This window comes from Stenella coeruleoalba (genome assembly GCF_951394435.1).
Source record: "Stenella coeruleoalba genome assembly, chromosome: X".
In the NCBI taxonomy this organism is placed as follows: domain Eukaryota; kingdom Metazoa; phylum Chordata; class Mammalia; order Artiodactyla; family Delphinidae; genus Stenella; species Stenella coeruleoalba.
Window position 1 is genome coordinate 97,213,757 of NC_137152.1, and position 19,819 is coordinate 97,233,575.

At 46.2% G+C, this 19,819-nt stretch overlaps 1 protein-coding gene across 1 annotated transcript; it reads left to right on the plus strand.

Moving 5' to 3' along the window:
• Positions 1–7,423: 7,423 nt before the first annotated feature.
• LOC307180642 (uncharacterized protein) lies at positions 7,424–18,734 on the plus strand (the record flags this gene model as incomplete). The annotated part of the gene is made up of 5 exons (XM_079911007.1): positions 7,424–7,674; positions 7,830–8,205; positions 14,248–14,293; positions 17,454–17,675; positions 18,612–18,734. The coding sequence occupies exons 1-5, from the start codon at positions 7,569–7,571 to the stop codon at positions 18,732–18,734; spliced, it is 873 nt and encodes a 290-aa protein (XP_079767133.1). The 5' UTR covers positions 7,424–7,568.
• Between the last annotated feature and the right edge of the window lie 1,085 nt (positions 18,735–19,819).

Below are 19,819 nucleotides of genomic sequence, written 5' to 3' on the forward strand. Positions count from 1 at the left end.
ATGGGCGGCATGGGCAGCAGAGGCAGCTCCAGTGGCACTTGCTCCAGAAAAACGTGGACCCAATCCAGCTCCTGAAGCAGAATGGCACGGCAGGGTCGACACACGCTGACGACAGCAGGGAGGACCGGGGGCACGTGGGGCACGTTTCTGAGCATTACTGCCCTCTGATGTCTCCGACACTTGGCCCTTCTACTCCTAAACCAAACCTTCAAGCAGAGAGAAGAAGGGATTGATTAGTATATTGAGCATTTCATGTCAGACATGAAAAATTGCAGCAGGGAGCTCTCGGTGCCTTGAAGATTTGAAAGTGCATCAGGAGAAGCTATTTCCTTCTTGCTAAAGTATCTTAGGATATGTAGCTGAAGGCGCTCCCTTCAGCCGCCCTCCCCCCCAAGAGCAAGCACCGACTATGTGCCAGGCTCTGGATTGGCATATGGCTTTGTCTCTCCCCTCCCACCTTTTCTATTATTTCCCCCACTCTTACACGCAGGTGGAGCTGACCAACTGCACTCTGTCCCTGCTGTTATTACTGTGCCTGGGAGGTCTGCGTCCTGACAACTGACCGTCAGCTCCAGCTGCCACTAATCCCTACTCATTGGGCAGGTGTCACCTTAGTTATGGGGGAAGTTGAGCATAGGAAAAAGTGGGTGCCTTTTAAAATCATACTGAGGGGAACGGTCCCCATTTTGAAAAACCCATCTTTGGTTACAGTAAATAATATATATATAGGTAGAGTCTAAACAAAGAGATATATAGATATATGTATACATATATACACACACACATATATGTATATATATACACACACATATGTATATCTGTTTGTATATATACGTATACACCTTTGTGTAAACTATACCTATATACATATATTTGATTATGGATCTCTATCCATCTACTCAAGCACATATGAAGTCAATTCCTCAAGAATAGGTTCTTACGGGACTAAAGATGCAGACCTACTAGAGAATGGACTTGAGGATACGGGGAGGGGGAAGGGTAAGCTGGGACCAAGCGAGAGAGTGGCATGGACATATACACACTACCAAATGTAAAATAGATAGCTAGTGCGAAGCAGCCGCATAGCACACGGAGATCAGCTGGGTGCTTTGTGACCACCTGGAGGGGTGGGGTAGGGAGGGTGGGAGGGAGGGAGATGCGAGAGGGAGGAGATATGGGGATATATGTATATGTATAACTGATTCGCTTCGTCATAAAGCAGAAACTAACACACCATTGTAAAGCAATTATACTCCAATAAAAACGTTAAAAAAAGTGTACAAGGCAAAAAAAAAAAAAAAGAATAGGTCCTTAAAAGGTGTACAAACATTTTAAGTTCATTGTCTGTATGCCTTCTTCATATTCATTTGCATCAACATTTATGTAATTGCTGCCCAGGGCCTGGGAAACCAGGCTACAAAGGCTTTGCCCCTGCACGCCATCAGCTATTGAGCTAAGTGGTGGGTATAGTTACTGTCTGTGAAGTTTTGGTGTCCTAGAAATTAAACCTTTGAGTGCCAAGATAATCTAGCATGAATTCAAATTACACAAAGAGCAGGACTCTGCACACTATCTACAGTATGTGGAATATAGTACTTGTAAAAGAAATTATAGGATAAGAAACTGAAAAGGTAGTTTTCATTATCACCCTTGCATGTTAGACAAGGTTATAGTTCAGTTTAATTTGTTTTAGTTTTGCTTTCTTCATCATCTCCATGTAAATTACAATGATAATCTGTTACTTTTGTTCTTGAGTGTTTCTTTGGGGAAGGCAAAGAAGAACTCCCACGCACACCTGAGTCATCTTTAAGTCCACTTCTTCAAGTATGCTTCCAGGTTTGTATTGAAAGTAACATCTACCTTCTTTGAACTCCCATATTATTGCTTTGTTACTCACCTGTGGCATTTGTCTTGTTCCAGAATATATGTGACTTTAACTCATGTATTTTCTTTCTCTCCATGACTTGCTTATGTCTTTCTTTGGCCCTCATTTATAGTACATGGACAATGAATTAAAAAATTATACACACACACAGACACATACACACACTAATGATAGGGAGGAAAAGGATGATAACTATGAAGAAGGAGAGAGAAACAGGAGAGAAGAGCCTTCGCAATTCAGACTTCCAGGGCAGCTCCACACACAGTGCTTCAGACACAGAGGAGAGCACGTTGCTGATCTGTTTCTCCACCCCCATGGAAGGCCACCAGCTAAGTGCTAGAGGCTTTCTGGGAAGATCTTTGCTACCTCAGAGTCTGTCGCTCAGGACTGCCAGATGGGCTGGGAGGAAAATAAGAGAATGGAGCCAACACTGGACAAGCTCAGCTAGTAAAAGTCCCCAGGCTCAGTGGCCTTAGTCAAGGCCATCCACCCTTCTTCTATATTCACTTTCAACCAATCAACAAGTCCTTACTGAATGCCTGCTACGTACACAGCACTGCTCTGGGGTACTGCGTGGGGAATGCTAAGAAGTGTGTCAAGTGCCAGATTACACCGTAACTGAGAAGTCACAAAATACACATACGTATACATACATATTACATTCGCCCATGGACACACACACACACATACATACACCATTCATGCTTCCATACATTTAAGACTGACTCGCAATGCAAGCAATGTGTGATAGGGATCCAATGAATTGGTCCCATTTCAAGAGCAGTAAGAGCTCAGAAGATGACAGTACTGTGGCTTCCTCCAAGAGATGGGGATTGAGCTAGAACTTGAAAAACATGAGTGTTGACAGGAATTAGCACATCGCATTTCTTTTACCATCGAGTAGAGTAAAAGCAAATAGCTTGGGCTTCCCTGGTGGCACGGTGGTTAAGAATCTGCCTGCCAGTGCAGGGGTCACGGGTTCAAGCCCTGGTCCAGGAAGATCCCACATGCCGCGGAGAAAATAAGCCCCTGCGCCACAACGACCGAGCCTGCGCTCTAGAGCCCGCGTGCCACAACTACTGAAGCCCGCATGCCTAGAGCCCATGCTCCACAACAAGAAAATCCACCGCAGTGAGAAGCCCGTGCACCACAACGAAGAGTAGCCCCCGCTCACGGCAACTGGAGAAAGCCCGTGTGCAGCAACGAAAACCCAACTCAGCCAAAAATAAATAAAATTAAACATTAAAAAAAAAAAAAAACCGGTGGTTGCCAAGGGGGAAGGTGGGGTGGGACAGGGATGGATTGGGAGTTTGGGATTAGCAGATGCAAGCTAGTATATATAAAATGGATAAACAACAAGGTCCTACTGTATAGCACAGGGAACTATATTCAATATCCTATGATAAACCATAATGGAAAAGAATGTGTGTGTATATATATATATATATATATATATGTATAACTGAGTCACTCTGCTGTACAGCAGTAATCAACAAAGCATTATAATTCAACTATACTTCAATAAAAATAAACCATTACATAAATCACCCCTTATGTTTATAACAATTAAAGTTAATAGAGTATCTTTCCATACTTCATTCTGACTTCATAAGAATTCCGTGAGATGATTATCTTTATTTTAGCAAATAGTAGTAGTAAGAGTAATAGTTGTTTATAGTTCGGGAAACTAAGGCTCAGGGACAGTAAGGCTTGTCAGTGTCGTGTAGTGAGAATTCAGGGCCAAAGCTCTTGCTATGAGCAGGAAAGTAGAAGTGCCCTAAAACCAGATGCATATGCTGCAACTCCAGAGACTGCTTCCGTTACTCAATTCCTTGGTCTTTCCGATTATTATCATTAGTTATTATTTATTCTTCTTATTATTTTGGGTGGGAGGGGGTGGTTAGGGGCATTGTGTCCCACTTTTTCTGATGAAAAGTGCACACACTATTCTAATGCCACCATACACACGGAACTTTACATTCAAATTCAAGGGGACTCCCAATCCCGCTGACAGCCAGCTGTGGCCTCCAAGTAAGCCCTCCGGATCTGTACCTTGTTCCGCAGGCCCAGTAACTGCAATGAACTGAACCAAGAGCCAGCCTAGAGATTCCCTTCCTATAAACACATCCTAAAACACTGCTTTCATTAAGGCACTCCCCCGGCACAAAACTCTTACAGTTTTCCATGATCCCAAATGCAGACATTCTAACTCCTTCCATAAATTGGACCCCAACCTAACTTTTAAACTTCAGTTCCCACCCAGTACAGAGTTGTCTCCAGGCTCCCCCTCCAGCTCCCTCTCAAGGTCAGCACCTCATATGCATTCATTCTCCTGGCCATCCTGTTTGGGTTGGTGTTCCCTAAGCCAAGCTTTACACTTGATCACTCCTGGGGCTGCTCATACTACCTCCCTGAACTGAAGTTCCATGCACAGCCTGCTTAGCATTTACCAAAATTTGACTCATTCTGTGAGGTGTAAGGGAAACCCCACCACCCTGCAAAAAAAGCCAAATCTGCTTCTACCACAGGCTGCTAAGAACAAAGTCTCTTCAACGGTTTGAATCCTGGCCCTCTTCCACTGACCTATGTAACCTTAGGGAAGTCACTGGACCTCTCCGAGCCTCCATTTCTTCCCTTAGGAACTAAAGAGAGTGATGGCCCCCTCCTCAGGGGACGGCTATAAGATCGATTAGCCAGGCCCTGGTGCACAGTGAGTACCCACATGGTGTCACCAGCCTGAGCAAGCACAGCTCTGTGCCACTCCACAGACTCTCATATCCACTCAGGGGCAGGGGCGACACTCCGTGTCCAGCATCCTCAGTCACAGTGCAGGCCCCTGTGCAGAATGACCGCAGTCAGTCCCGACCCCTTAACTCTAGCATCAGCTAAAGTTATCTGAGCCCTCACCATGGGCCTTATTTGTATTCCTTCATGTAAATTTCACAACACGGTACAGCAGGTACCATCATGATCCCCATCCTACAGATGTGGCACCTGAGGCACAGAGAGGTCAGCTAATTTAGCTCTGGCCACACAGCAAGTTAGTGGCGGTGGGGCTGGGCACTCTGTCTCCAGAATTTTCAGCTTCTTTCTCTCACATGGGCTGATCTCTCTCCCCAGACTGTGAGAACCCATGGCACAATAGCTGCGTCTGGAATCATGACACTCTCCACACTGCCTGAGGCAGGGCCTTGTAAACAGAGCAGCCAACAGAGGATTCCTGACTGAAGCCTGTATAGGGACACAAAAACATGGCAGCGACATATTCACAAGAAAACTTTCTGTCCTCATTGCCAACTGCCAGAGAATAGCCATCATCTTTCTTCTCTCATGGACCTTTGTGAATAAATAAACCACAAAATTGATGAAAATTGGAAATGTGAGACAGCATGGTATGGCCGTTGGTAACACTGTGTTTTCACCATCTCAGTTAATCCTCACGATAACCTGGTGAGGTAGTTACTATTGCTAGCCTCATTTTACAGATGTGGAAACCACGACTAAGTGAGAATAAGCAACCTAACAGTTTAGCCAGCTAGCAAGCGTTGAGCGAAGCCAGGATTTAGATGCCAGCAATCTGGCTCCAGGGCCCCTGCTCCCATAAATCTGCTACATCGACTACGATTCATGGCTGTTACTGCTTAGGATGAAGCTCCGTTCAGTATTTAAGGTTTTCAAAGTGTGAAGTCAAGTAAAACTTTTAAATAAATATGACCATGACTGATGCCAAGGTAGGGCAACATTTGTCAAGGGTCACATGGGTGACTAAAGTTGAGAAAACACAAATTCACTGTGGAAATCTGAGATGTGGAAGGACACACCTCCTGAGCTGTCACAGACCTCCTAGCTTGTCTAATGCAAATCATGATAAAAACCCTCATAGGTCTCGCATGTGATAACTGATATGGAGCCAAAATTGTGTACAGGGTATCCAGCCAAGAGAGGGACAGGCCTGCCGAACTCACCAAGGGCCAACCTGAGGAGGAAATGTCTTGGTTAAAATCAGGAGGAGGTACTCATATTGCCATGTCTTACCAGTTTTTGAAAGAGAATTGGTCAACAAACCTTTTTTAGTTTCTGGACCACCCTCCACAGACGTGAGGCAGGGGCACTTATCCCTTAGGCACTGTAGGTGAGGGGACTAGGTCCCATGATATATTTAGGAGTCCACAAAAATGATTTGGCTTCTGATCCCCGATGGGGTTGATGAAAATGGTTGTCCAAGGAAACACAGGCTAAATCAAGTACATTGTCAAGTATAGGGCCCATTATTATAAGCTATTTTCAATATTTAGGATATTAAGTCTTGGGGCATCTATAAAACACTTCTCCAAGGAAAAACCATAGAGCTGTAAATCTGGCCTGGCCCTCTTTTATTTGACAATAAATAAAATTTATTTACTCCTCAGCAAGGGCTCAGGAGAATATTTCGAGAAAACGTGAGGAGATGAGATGGGGGGATAGGCAGCGGCAAGAAAGCGGGTAAATTTACCCATGTCCACAGGGGCCCACCACAAGGGACATGTATGCTTTTGTAGAGGATCCACAGCCAGAAGCAATAGGAGCTTAGGAGCTGTGCACAAAGATGTAGCATAGTCCAGAGCTGCAACAAGGACCAAAAAAAAGAAAAAGAAAAAAGGCAGGAAATCTGTACCCGGCAAGCATTCTTGAGTGCTTGAAACACTGTGCAGGTTTCTACACCTGCAATCTGATGTTGATTCATTACTAAAAATCTATAGGCTAATGGGGGGGGGGCGCTGGCTTTCGCTTTCTTTTGTTTTGTTTGCATAGTGCATCTGAGCACCAGGCATGCTCAGAAAACCCAGCCCTGAACTCCTACTCCTGGAGACCCGGGGAGTATGGCGGACTCTGACTTCAACCTCATTGCAAAAATTCAGAGCAAGCAAACTCCTAGGTAATAATACGGTTGACCCTTCAAATACACAGCTTTTGAACTTGCAAGTCCATTTAAACACAGGTTTTTGGTGTTTTTTAAAAAAATTTCAATAAATATACAGGCGGCCCTCCATAGCCATGGGTTTCGCATCAGCAGATGCGGAGGGCCGACTCTGGGACTTGAGCATCCGCCGATTTTGGTATCCGCGGCAGGTCCTGGAACCAATCGCCCGCGGATACCGAGGGGCGACCGTATTACTTTGATTACTGTTCCCTTCTTGGTACTGGCTGCCGGATATGGAGGGCTCGGTCAAGAGATAGTCCCCAAACGCTTCTCCAAGGTCTATGGAGCTTGGGTGAGGTCTCTCTCTTACCCTCCACAAAACGGGCACAGCCCCTTGCCCTGGGAAGGCGCCCGACCAAGTGCGGAGTACTTAGTCAGCTAGGTTGCAACCTGCCACCCGGAATTCTGCTCTCACGCATGCTCCCTGCCAGCGCCTGGGCGGCGCGCAACATCCTCCGCACCCTGCCCGCGCCCCCTTAGACGGCCCCTAGACGGCCGACGCCCTGCCGCATGCGCACATCAGCTAACCCAACCCCCAGCAGGCTGTGGTAAACCCACAGCGGGCGTCATACCAGAATCTCTGAAACCGGACCAGCCTCCAGAGGAGCCTTAACGTGCCAGATCGTGGGCCACCGCTCTAGCCTTGAGTCGTGAGCCGGGGGTCTCAGGAGATCCGGAGCAGCCTCTGCTGAAGCTCACAGCCTCCTCGACAGCAGTCGGGACATGGAGCGTCAGCCGCAGAGCAGCCACGATGCCTATGACGTCACGGATGCAGCCGTTGCCCCCTTCTTCAAGCTGGGGGTCAAAGAGCAAAGGGAAGAAGCGAAAGGTCAGTGGCGGGTGGGGCACTCGCTTTAACGGATTCCAGGAAAGGTACTTTCCCAGGGCGGGGCGAACGGCAGGACCCCCCTCGGACGCAGGCCCTCCCCAGAGCCGGGCTCACTCGACGGCCTGATCTTTCTCTTTGGGTTTCCTCCCTTGCAGAGGTGAAGCCTGCGGAGATGTCGCCTCCCGGAGAAGGGGGAGAGGAGCAGAAGGTTCAGTCCGAACCGGAGCAGGGAGCAGCCGCGGATGGGAAAGAGGCGGGAGATGAAGGAGAAGGAAAGGAAGGCTGCGAGGTCAGCGTCGGAGCCGCCGGCCCCGCGGACGGCGAAAGCCGCGAGGCCGAGGCCGAGGCCGAGGCGGGCGGCGGCGAAGGCGGAGAGCAGGGCGGCGAGGAGCAGCCCCCGCGGGCCGCCGTCGAGGGTCCCGAGGCCACAGAAGGGCGGCGGCGGGGCCCCCGCGCCAGGTTCACGCAAGCGCAGGTGCAGGACCTGGAGCACGTTTTCCAGCGCACTCAGTACCCCAACGTGCTCATGCGGTAAGCAGGCGTCTCGGGTGGCGCGGGCTGCCGCGCGGGTGGTGGGCGGCGCTCTCGCGAGTCCCTCTCCTCGGCTCCGGATCTGAAAGCCCCGGGGCCTGGCGGCGGCCCGCCCTTCCGGCACACTCGAGGCCTAGGACGGGGGCGGGGACTCTGCCTGGCGGGAATCGAGGTCGATATTTCCGTGCGGTGTTTGAGTAAGTCACGTTGGGGAGCTTTGTGGGCCGCCGGTTCACATAAATAATGAGTCGCCCGAGACGTGGTGGAGCAAATGCAGAGTTGGAGTCTACTTTTATCTGAAATTTTGATCATCAGTTATTCATGGATTATATTTGCATTAGTTTAAACACTACATGAAAACATCCTTTATCTTGATTACTGAATTTTAAAAAAATCCATCAATTTATTTATTTATGGGTGCATTGGGTCTTTGTTGCTGCTCTCGGGCTCTGGGCACGGGCTTTCTCTAGTTGTGGCGAGCGGGGGCTACCCTAAGTTGCGGTGCGCGCACTGTGGTGGCTTCTCTTGTTGCAGAGCGCGGGCTCTAGGCGGGTGGGCTTCCGTAGTAGTTGTGGCACGTGGGCTCAGTAGTTGTGGCTCGCGGGCTCTAGAGCGCAGTCTCGGTAGTGGTGACACACGGGCTTAGTTGCCCCGCGGCATGCGGGATCTTCCCGGACCAGGGCTCGGACCCGTGTCCCCTGCATCGGCAGGTGGATTCTTAACCCCTGCGCCACCAGGGAAGCCCGATTACTGAATTTTTAGTTACCCCTGAAGTTTGTGCCTGAGGCAGAATTGTTCCCTAAAGCAAGCTTCTGTGTGGAGAATGAATGGGTTGCTGAGTACCTGTGAATGCGGCTAAAATTTAAAAAGCTATCATTTACATTGTGCTTACTGTGTGTTAAGCACTTGTTTTAAAGGGTTTTTCTACATACTGTCATTGAATCTTCACAACCCCTTGTGAATGTGGTAGCCACTGTTATTATCCCCACTTATAACTGTGAAAAAACTGAAGCTCAGAGAAGTGATGAGACTTGCCCAAGATGGCACAGCTGGAATGTGGCAGAGCTGGGATTCAGTCCTAGGAGTCCTAGGAGGACTGAACAGCCTAGGAGGCTGTTCAGTAGGCAAGGCCAGAGGTGATGGTGTGTTGGTCCAGGGTAGTGGCGATGGAGAGAAGTGAACAGATTAAAGAGATATTTAGCAGGTAAAATTGATAGCAATTCATGGTAATTTGAACACGGGGGTAAAAGGAAATGTTTAAGAAAAATGTATAAATTTCTGATTTGCCCAAATGAATGGCTGCTGGTATATTCAGTGAGCTAGGGAATATTGAAAGACAATAAAAGAAGCTTGCAAGAGACAGAGGAGGAGTGTTTGGAGAGGCTGTTTGTAGGCAAACCGTATCGTGGAAACCTGGATGGCGGTAGGAGACGATTCAACAAGAAGGGATGGCAACTAGCATCAACTTCGGTTTAGGATTTTCTGTTCAACTCGATTACTCCAAGTTCGGTTGCTTTTTGCTGTGGTGTGATAATTGGATCAGCCCAATTTCTCCCTTTCTCAAAAGTGTCAAACTCAAGATGCCCCTTGATTTGGATGTCTAGAGCTGCCTGATAAATATTTTTTCTTCCAGTTTATTATGATATAATTAACATTCAGTACTGTATAAGGTACTTGTTTCTATTCACCCTTGTTTCTATTTCCATTTCTCTAGGAGGTGGGTCAAAAAGGATCTTGCTGTGATTTATGTCATAGAGTGTTCTGCCTATGCTTTCCTCTAAGAGCCCGACAGCTTCTGGCCTTACATTCAGGCCCTCCATCCATTTTGAACTTATTTAATTAATTAATTACTTTTATTTTTGGCTGCGTTGGGTCTTTGTTGCTGCACGTGGGCTTTCTCTAGTTGCGGCAAGTGGGGCCTTCTCATTGCGGTGGCTTCTCTTGTTGCAGAGCACAGGCTCTAGGCACGCGGGCTTTAGTAGTTGTGGCACACGGGCTCAGTAGCTGTGGCTCGCAGGCTCCAGAGCGCAGGCTCAGTAGTTGTGTCCCACAGGCTTAGTTGCTCCGCGGCATGTGGGATCTTTCCAGACCAGGGCTTGAACCCGTGGCCCCTGCATTGGCAGGTGGATTCTTAACTACTGCGCCACCAGGGAAGCCCTTGAAGCTATTTTAAATGGGATTGTTTTCTTGCTTTCTCTCTGAGAGTATAGTGTATTATAGTGTAGAGAAAAGCAGCAGATTTCTGTATATTAATTTGAATCCTGAAACTTTACTGAATTCACTTATTAGTTGTAGCAGTTTTTTGGTGGAGACTTTAGGGTTATCGGGTTTGTTTTTAATTGAGTTACAGTTGATGTACAATATTATATAAGTTTCAGGTGTACAATATAGTGATTCACAATTTTTAAAGGTTATACTCCATTATAGTTATTATAAAATATTGGCTATATTCCCCATGCTGTACAGTATATCCTTGTAGCTTATTTATTTTATACATAGTAGTTTGTACCTATTAATCCACTGCCCCTATCTCGTCCTTCTCCCCTGTATCTTCCCACTGGTAACCACTAGTTTGTTCTCTATATCTATGAGACTGTTTCTTTTTCGTTGTATTCAATAGTTTGCTTTAATTTTTAGATTCCACATATCAGTGAGATCATTTGTCTTTCTCTGTCCTACTTATTTCACTAAGCATAATACCCTCCAAGTCCATCCATGTTGTTGCAAATGGCAAAGTTTTATTCTTTTTAACCTCCATTGTATATACATACCACATCTTCTTTATCCGTTCCTCTATTGATGGACACTCAGGTTGCTCCCATATCTTGGCTATTGTAAATGATGCTGCTATGAACATTGGGGTGCATGTATCTTTTTGAATTAGTGTTTTTGTTTTTTTCAGATATATACCCAGGATTGAAATTGCTGGGTCCTATGGTAGTTCTATTTTTAGTTTTTTGAGAAACCTCCATACTGTTTGCCACAGTGGCTGCACCAATTTACATTCCCACCAACAGTGTACAAGGATTCCCCTTTCTCCACATCCTCACCAATATTTGTTATTTGTAGTCTTTTTAAGAATTAATTAATTTACTAAGTTTTGGCTGCATTGGGTCTTCGATGCTGTGCGCGAGCTTACTCTAGTTGCAGGTGAGCCAGAGCTGCTCTTTGTTGCGGTGCATGGGCTTCTCATTGCGGTGGCTTCTCTTGTGGTGGATCACAGGCTGCAGGTGCGCAGGCTTCAGTAGCTGTGGCACACGGGCTCAGTAGTTGTGGCTCGAGGGCTCTAGAGCGCAGGCTCAGTAGTTGTGGTGCACGGGCTTAGTTGCTCTGTGGCATGTAGGATCTTCCTGGACCAGGGCTCAAACCCGTGTCCCCTGCACTGGCAGGTGGATTCTTAACCACTGCGCCACCAGGGAAGTCCCTGTAGTCTTTTGGACGGTAGCTATTCTAAGGTGATATCTCATTGTAGTTGTGGTTTGCATTACTCTGATGATTAGTGATGTCCGTTTTTATTTTTTTATATATTTATTTTTTTGAATTTTATTTATTTTTTTATACAGTGGGTTCTTATTAGTTATCCATTTTATACATATTAGTGTATATATGTCAATCCCAGTCTCCCAGTTCATCCCACCACCAGCACCACCCCACTGTCCCCCCTTGGTTTCCATATGTTTGTTTGTTCTGTACATGTGCGTCTCTATTTCTGCCCTGCAAACTGGTTCATCTGTACCATTCTTCTAGGTTCCACATATATGCATTAATATAGGATATTTGTTTTTCTCTTTCTGACTTACTTCACTCTGTATGACAGTCTCTAGATCCACCCACATCTCTACAAATGACCCAATTTTGTTCCTTTTTATGGCTGAGTAATATTCCATTGTACATATGTACCACATCTTCTTTATCCATTCATCTGACGATGGGCATTTAGGTTGCTTCCATGACCTGGCTATTGTAAATAGTGCAGCAATGAACATTCGGGTGCATGTGCCTTTTTGAATTACGGTTTTCTCTGGGTATATGCCCAGTAGTGGGATTGCTGGGTCATATGGTAATTCTATTTTTAGTTTTCTAAGGAAGCTCCATACTGTTCTCCATAGTGGCTGTATCAATTTACATTCCCACCAACAGGGCAACAGGGTTCCCTTTTCTCCACACCCTCTCCAGCATTGTTGTTTGTAGATTTTCGGATGATGCCCATTCTAACTGGTGTGCGGTGATACCTCATTGTAGTTTTGATTTGCGTTTCTCTAATAATTAGTGCTGTTGAGCAGCTTGTCATGTGCTTCTTGGCCATCTGTATGTCTTCTTTGGAGAAATGTCTATTTAGGTCTTCTGCCCATTTTTGGATTGGGTTGTTTGTTTTTTTGCTATTGAGCTGCATGAGCTGCTTGTAAATTTTGGAGATTAATCCTTTGTCACTTGCTTCATTTGCAAATATTTTCTCCCATTCTGAGGATTGTCTTTTGGCCGTGTTTATGGTTTCCTTTGTTATGCAAAAGCTTTTAAGTTTCATTAGGTCCCATTGGTTTATTTTTGTTTTTATTTTCATTACTCTAGGAGGTGGAACAAAAAAGATCTTGCGGAAATTTATCTCAAAGAGTGTTCTTCCTATGTTTTCCTCTAAGAGTTTTATAGTGCTCGGTCTTACATTTAGGTTTCTAATCCATTTTGAGTTTATATTTGTGTATGGTGTTAGGGAGTGTTCTAATTGCATTCTTTTACATGGAGCTGTCCAGTTTTCCAAGCACCACTTATTGAAGAGACTGTCTTTTTCTCCATTGTACGTCCCTGCCTCCTTTGTCATAGATTAGTTGACCATAGGTGCGTGGGTTTGTGTCTGGGCTTTCTATCCTGTTCCATTGATCTGTATTTCTGTTTTTGTGCCAGTACCCTATTGTCTTGATTACTGTAGCTTTGCAGTATATTCTGAAGTCTGCGAGTCTGATTCCTCCAGCTCCATTTTTTTCCCTCAAGACTGCTTTGGATATTCGGGGTCTTTTGTGTCTCCATACAAATTTTAAGATTTTTTTGTTCTAGTTCTGTAAAACACGCCATTGGTAATTTGATAGGGATTGCATTGAATCTGTAGATTGCTTTGGGTAGTATTGCCATTTTCACAATGTTGATTCTTCCAATCCAAGAACATGGTATATCTCTCCATCTGTTGGTATCATCTTTAATTTCTTTCATCAGTGTCTTATAGTTTTCTGCATACAGGTCTTTTGTCTCTCTAGGTAGGTTTATTCCTAGGTATTTTATTCTTTTTGTTGCCATGGTAAATGGGAGTGTTTCCTTAATTTCTCTTTCAGATTTTTCATCATTAGTATAAGAATGCAAGAGATTTCTGTGCATTAATTTTGTATCCTGAAACTTTACCAAATTCATTGGTTAGCTCCAGTAGTATTCTGGTGGCATCTGTAGGATTCTCTATGTATAGTATCATGCCATCTGCAAACAGTGACAGCTTTACTTCTTCTATTCCAATTTGTATTCCTTTTATTTCTCTTTCTTCTCCGATTGCCGTGGCTAGGACTTCCAAAACTATGTTGAATAATAAGAGTGGTGAGAGTTGTGGATGTTGTGGAAGCTCTTGTCTGCTAGTCTTCAGGTCATTCTCATCAATAGCTGCTCTGTAGGCTTCCCTGGTGGCGCAGTGGTTGAGGGTCCGCCTGCCGATGCAGGGGACACGGGTTCGTGCCGCGGTCCGGGAAGATCCCACATGCCGCGGAGCGGCTGGGCCCGTGAACCATGACCGCTGAGCCTGCACGTCCGGAGCCTGTGCTCCGCAACGGGAGAGGCCACAACAGTGAGAGGCCCGCGTACCGCAAAAAAAAAAAAAAAAAAAAGTTGCTCTGTAAATAGCTGTAATTTTGGTGTACCCATGGAAGGAGGTAAGCTCGGGGTTTTTCCTATGTCACCATCTTGGTTACTCTCTGAATAAACATTTTAACATAGAATGAAATGTGCATTGTATATTTCATTTCATCCATAATGTCAAATGCTGAATATTTTCAACATTTTTCCCCTCAGAAAGGAGCTTGCAAGACGCCTGGGAGTGACTGAAGCCAGAGTGTGGGTCAGTAAACCTGAAAAAAGCAACTTGGCAGGGCAGCCAATCTAAAACCTGCTTTAGGAATTGGATACCTTGTCCTAGACATTCTCAAGTTGGTGTGTTTTTGTACACTTGTCGATGTTTTGGAAATAAGGTTTGGACTTCTGGGGCTTTGGGGCCAGAATATATGTATCTTCAGTAAAGTTAAACTCCTTCCAAAACTGGTATCCCTTAGGGGACAAGTCTCTGTGGAATCATGTTGGGGCTGATTCTGACTTGGCAGTTATTCAAATTAATGCACCAAATAGCTGGGTTAGAAGAGGGTTCAAGTATACTAAATTATTTAAAAGTTTTAAAGCCAGGCCTAAGCTCTTTGTATAAGGAGTGAATTTACAAGTATTCAGGCAATTGGGTAAGGGAATAACTCACCTCGGAACACAACATGTGAGCAACTAATATATGTTTAGTTTAGGTGAGACTGATGGGGAGGCGAATAGCTTAAAATTCCAAGTGCCTGGTCCTCTTGCTGTTGTTTTTATGTGTTTGGTAGAGCAGTGTAGAGAGTTTCAGCTGTAAATTTTAATTTTCTGAAATTTTTTGATGTGCAGCCTGAAAACATTGCTAACATAGTAGGTTGTGCAGTATGATGGGGGGGGGGAAAGGTTTGCAACCTTTAGGAGTTTGTCTAAACATATAAAACAATAAAACAAACAAAAAGAACAAATTTGAATAAATTTCCACTGACCTCAAAAGGTGGACGGGTTTGAGAATAATTGGATACTATCGATATGTGTCTTGGAGATACTGCGTAAATTCAACATTATGAAACTACCGAATGTATCAGTGAATATTATTTTCAGCAATTTCTAATGTCTAAGAATTTTTTTCTTCCGTTTTCATACTATTATGAGGGATTGGTTTCGAAGAATTTGTCTGTGATGGTCAGTGGTTGGCTCTCAGCTAGTCGCTTACCTGTGTTAATTTGAAATACTTGCTCATTCATTCAGGTAGTGGTTACTAGTTGGTAGCTCATGGCACAGAAGCTGATTATTTGTCCATAGAACACAGTAAGTTGTATCAAAGGAGTATATATATATATATATAATATATATATATATATTTAATATATTTATTTATTTATATTTGGCTGCGTTGGGTCTTCGTTGCTGTGCGTGGGCTCTTCTCTAGTTGAGGAGAGCCGGGGTTACTCTTCGTTGTGGTGCGCGGTCTTCTCAGTGCAGTGGCTTCGCTTGTTGTGGAAGAGGAATATTTTTTTAAAATACAAGATTGATAGAAAGGAAGAAAGAAGGAAGGAAGGAAAGAAGAATCTGGATGGGTTCACTAGCTTTGCTGCAGAGAGTGTGTGTGAGGGCAGTGATGGACACGGGCTGCAGAGCTGGTGGTGGGGTCTGGAAAGCAGTGCTGGCGGCCTAAGGCCACGGGCTGGGCTCACAGTCAGGTCTGGCCAGGGCTTGGGAGGCGCAGGCCTCTGCTTTCTCAAGCAGGCAAAGCAAGCTCAGAGGAAAAGAGAAACTGAAGTTTTGGTGGCTTGCTTCTCCTGGGTTTATGTAGTGGTCTCTTAATGGAGTTCTGAAGGGAAAAGGAGCAACAAGAAACAAATGAAGAAGACGGGAGAATGTTTTCATCTATTTCCAAACTCTACAGCATGAGCGTCCCAAAGAAACATTTAATGGACACCCTCCCTTGGTTTGCAAGGACAGTAGGAGCTGTTTTATGAAACCAGTATTGGAAATATGGAAGTAGTGTCAGCCTGAACCTCACATAGCCAGCTTTGCACATTGCTTATATTTATGCAGATTTGACCATTGGTACGCTCGAACCCCCCAAAATGAGCTCTATTACACTGGCTTTTCTCGACTACATATTCATGCAGCAGAAGGACCCAAATACTAAGATGGGAGAGGGAAGATGGGGCGACAGAGAGAGGAGGCCCTTGGTCTCATGTAAAATTTGCCGAGTGGAAACATCCAAAAATACTAAATATGGCACAATTCCATTAACTGAGATGCTGAGGGAGCAGTGGAGTCCACAGGACAGGTTTTACTTTCAGTTGTTAATAGTTGGCAGATATTTAGGGGGGAGCCGTTTTGTGACCCCTCACTCACGTGGTTGTCGGCTGTCTTCCTAAAATGCAGGTTGCACCCTCTTGACTTAAGCATAAGGGACAGGATGGGGATCTCCTGGTTGATTAGCAGCTCCTAGAGGGCGCAACCTTGCTGGGCACCAGAGGCTCTGCTCCAAGGCCCTGTAACTGTAGCCAGAGTGGAGTGAGCTGACCTGGTCCTGAGCCCAGGAAGGTTTGGAGGGTGGGGCAGGTTGGAGAGTGCAGAATTGACAGAGGTGACAATGGTATGCCTCTTTCCCCTCAAACTCTTGTCTGGGCAAAGATTTTAAGAGTTTTAGTAAATTTGGGTGAGTTCGTCTAAGCATTCGTTACCCCTATAGTCTAATATTAAGGCAGTGTCCAGGGCTTCAGTTCCGCCGGTGTCCAGCAAGACAAGCCACAAAGTCCCTGGGCCCCCCATGACCAAACCTCCCTCACAATACCATCTCCTTCTTTATAACCATCCCAAGGTTCCAGAGGATGAATGACCCTTTTTAGTCATCCTTGGGGAAAGCTTTTGTTTAAAAATCCAACCCACTCCTATTGATTATTTACTGTAACCAAAGATGGGTTTTTCAAAATGGGGACCGTTCCCCTCAGTATGATTTTAAAAGGCACCCGCTTTTTCCTATGCTCAACTTCCCCCATAACTAAGGTGACACCTGCCCAATGAGTAGGGATTAGTGGCAGCTGGAGCTGACGGTCAGTTGTCAGGACGCAGGCCTCCCAGGCACAGTAATAACAGCAGGGACAGAGTGCAGTTGGTCAGCTCCACCTGCGTGTAAGAGTGGGGGAAATAATAGAAAAGGTGGGAGGGGAGAGACAAAGCCATATGCCAATCCAGAGCCTGGCACATAGTCGGTGCTCGCTCTTGGGGGGGAGGGCGGCTGAAGGGAGCGCCTTCAGCTACATATCCTAAGATACTTTAGCAAGAAGGAAATAGCTTCTCCTGATGCACTTTCAAATCTTCAAGGCACCGAGAGCTCCCTGCTGCAATTTTTCATGTCTGACTTGAAATGCTCAATATACTAATCAATCTCTTTTTCTCTCTGCTTGAAGGCTTGGTTTAAGAGTAGAAGGGCCAAGTGTCGGAGACATCAGAGGACAGTAATGCTCAGAAATGTGCCCCACGTGTCCGTGGTCCCCCTTGCTGTCGTCAGCGTGTGTGAACCCTGCAGTGCCATTCTGCTTCAGGAGCTGGATTGGGTCCACGTTCTTCTGGAGCAAGTGCCGCTGGAGCTGCCTCTGCTGCCCGGGGCGCCCATGCCACCCATACCACAGGTGCCACCCGTGCCACCCGTGCCACGCGTGCCACCCGTGCCACCCATGCTACCCTTTACTCCTTTGCTGTTGCCTCCTCCGCCCTGTCGTCTTCCACTCGTGTTTCATTGTAGGTGCCTTCATGTGGCATGGCGTCCCTCCTTTCCTTTGGAGATCCTTCAGCTGCCGCGACATTCTATTGAATTGTGTCTGGGACAGTTTTTTCCAAAGGGCCTTTGAGCCAGTTTCAAATTCTGCATACCTCACCACCAAGAGCAGTTCCCCAAATGCCTGCAAAGTATATTAAATAGAAGTAGAGGCCTTGACCCACTGTTTTAGGGCATGTTTTGTATTTTCAATAAAGTTGTGAGTCCTCTGCATATTTGTTCTCTGTGTCACATGGGGTTAGTAAATTTGATAGAAACGGCTAAGCCAACTCCATTCAGACCGAATGCCCAGGAGGCCTTCTTTCATGCAGTAACAGCCCTGAGTCACCATCATAGGCCATGCACATCTCAGAAGTTTGCCAGGTGCCCGTGAGGGGTTTACACAGACCCACCTGTTCTCTTCCACCCTCTCCCCCAGCACCCATGCTCCCCGCACGCTGCCCCATTGGGACCACCTAGATGTGCAAGACGGGTGGTGTGAGTCTCGAATGGGAGAACAGTGTGTTTCAAAGCAGGCCTGAGGCCCATTCATGGTGACCAGCTCAGGTACAAGGAGGACTCCAAGGGACACTTCTGCAGTGACTACTCATAGGCCTTTGTGGAGGAGAGGGAGCGGGGCACCGTCGGCTTCTCTCCCAGTTCTGTTCACCGCCTTCCCTGTTGTGGAGGGCACCTGGGGACAGAAACCACGCTAGCGGAGGGGGAGGGGCCTACCTCTGCGAAGGTAACACAAGAGGAGACTGTCCAGGCCCGCATGGGGCTCTTCTCACACCCTCTCCCCCACCCCAAGATGCGGAAAGCATATCATAGCTCCTTCCACAGCTCAGAGCTGACGGATGATGTGGCCTTCAAGTGTATTTTGTCACCTTCAACATCCTTGGGAGAACCCTGGTTCCAGCTAATTCAACACTGAAAGGGAGCCTCTTGGGTGAGTGTTGCCTGAAGCCAGGAGGTGGTGGTCCCTGAGCACTGATCCAGGATAATCACTTTATTTAAAAGAAGCAGGTAGGGCTTCCCTGGTGACGCAGTGGTTAAGAGTCTGCCTGCGGGAAGATCCCACATGCCGCGGAGCAACTAAGCCCGTGAGCCACAACTACTGAGCCTGTGTGCCACAACTACTGAAGGCCGCACACCTAGAGCCCGTGCTCCACCACAAGAGCAGCCACTGCAATGACAAGTGCCGCAACTACAGAAAGCCTGTGCACAGCCAAAAATAAAATAAATTCATTTTAAAAATAAAAATAAATAAAAGCAGCAGGTATGGGAACATATGTATATGTAAAACGGATTCACTTTGTTATAAAGCAGAAACTAACACACCATTGTAAAGCAATTATACTCCAGTAAAGATGTAAAAAGAATAAAAATGAAAAATAAAATAAAAGCAGCAGGTAGGCCTTACCTTTGTTCATGGGGCTTCTTCCAATGGAACTGCCAGGTAGAAAACACACACGCACACACACACATACTACACAGGTGTGCACCCTATAGCACATGTCTGTGACAGAAGCACAAACATACCCAGAAAATACCCGGAACACAAGCAGAACTGGCTTGTGTTGTTAAAATAACCCTTCTGAAACGTATCTAGTGGCCTGTTGTCCTTGCCTTCGGTTTTTTCAGGTTCGATGCTGGGAAAGAACGTGTGTCCTTGTCCACCCTGGTCTTGGGGACGGGGAGGGGCTCATGCGGAACTGAAGCCGTGTCCATGCTGCATCGCCACTTTATTTACACAGGCACACACAACGCTTCTTGTTGGTAGGACGACCCCAGCCTGAGGAAGAGTTTTGCTGACGGACCAAAAACCGTTTCCACGGTAGTCAGGTTTGGGCGGTAGCACTGCAGAGGGTTCTTGGAACCTGGACACCTGAGATCTTCTCTGTGATCGGAATCGCCTCCTTCTTACGCAGTAGCGATGGTTTCAGCATCCTGCCTCCGGATGAAGAAAAACACAGCCTTTCTTTGCGGTTCCCCAAGCCCAGCAAAGCCGCAGGCTCC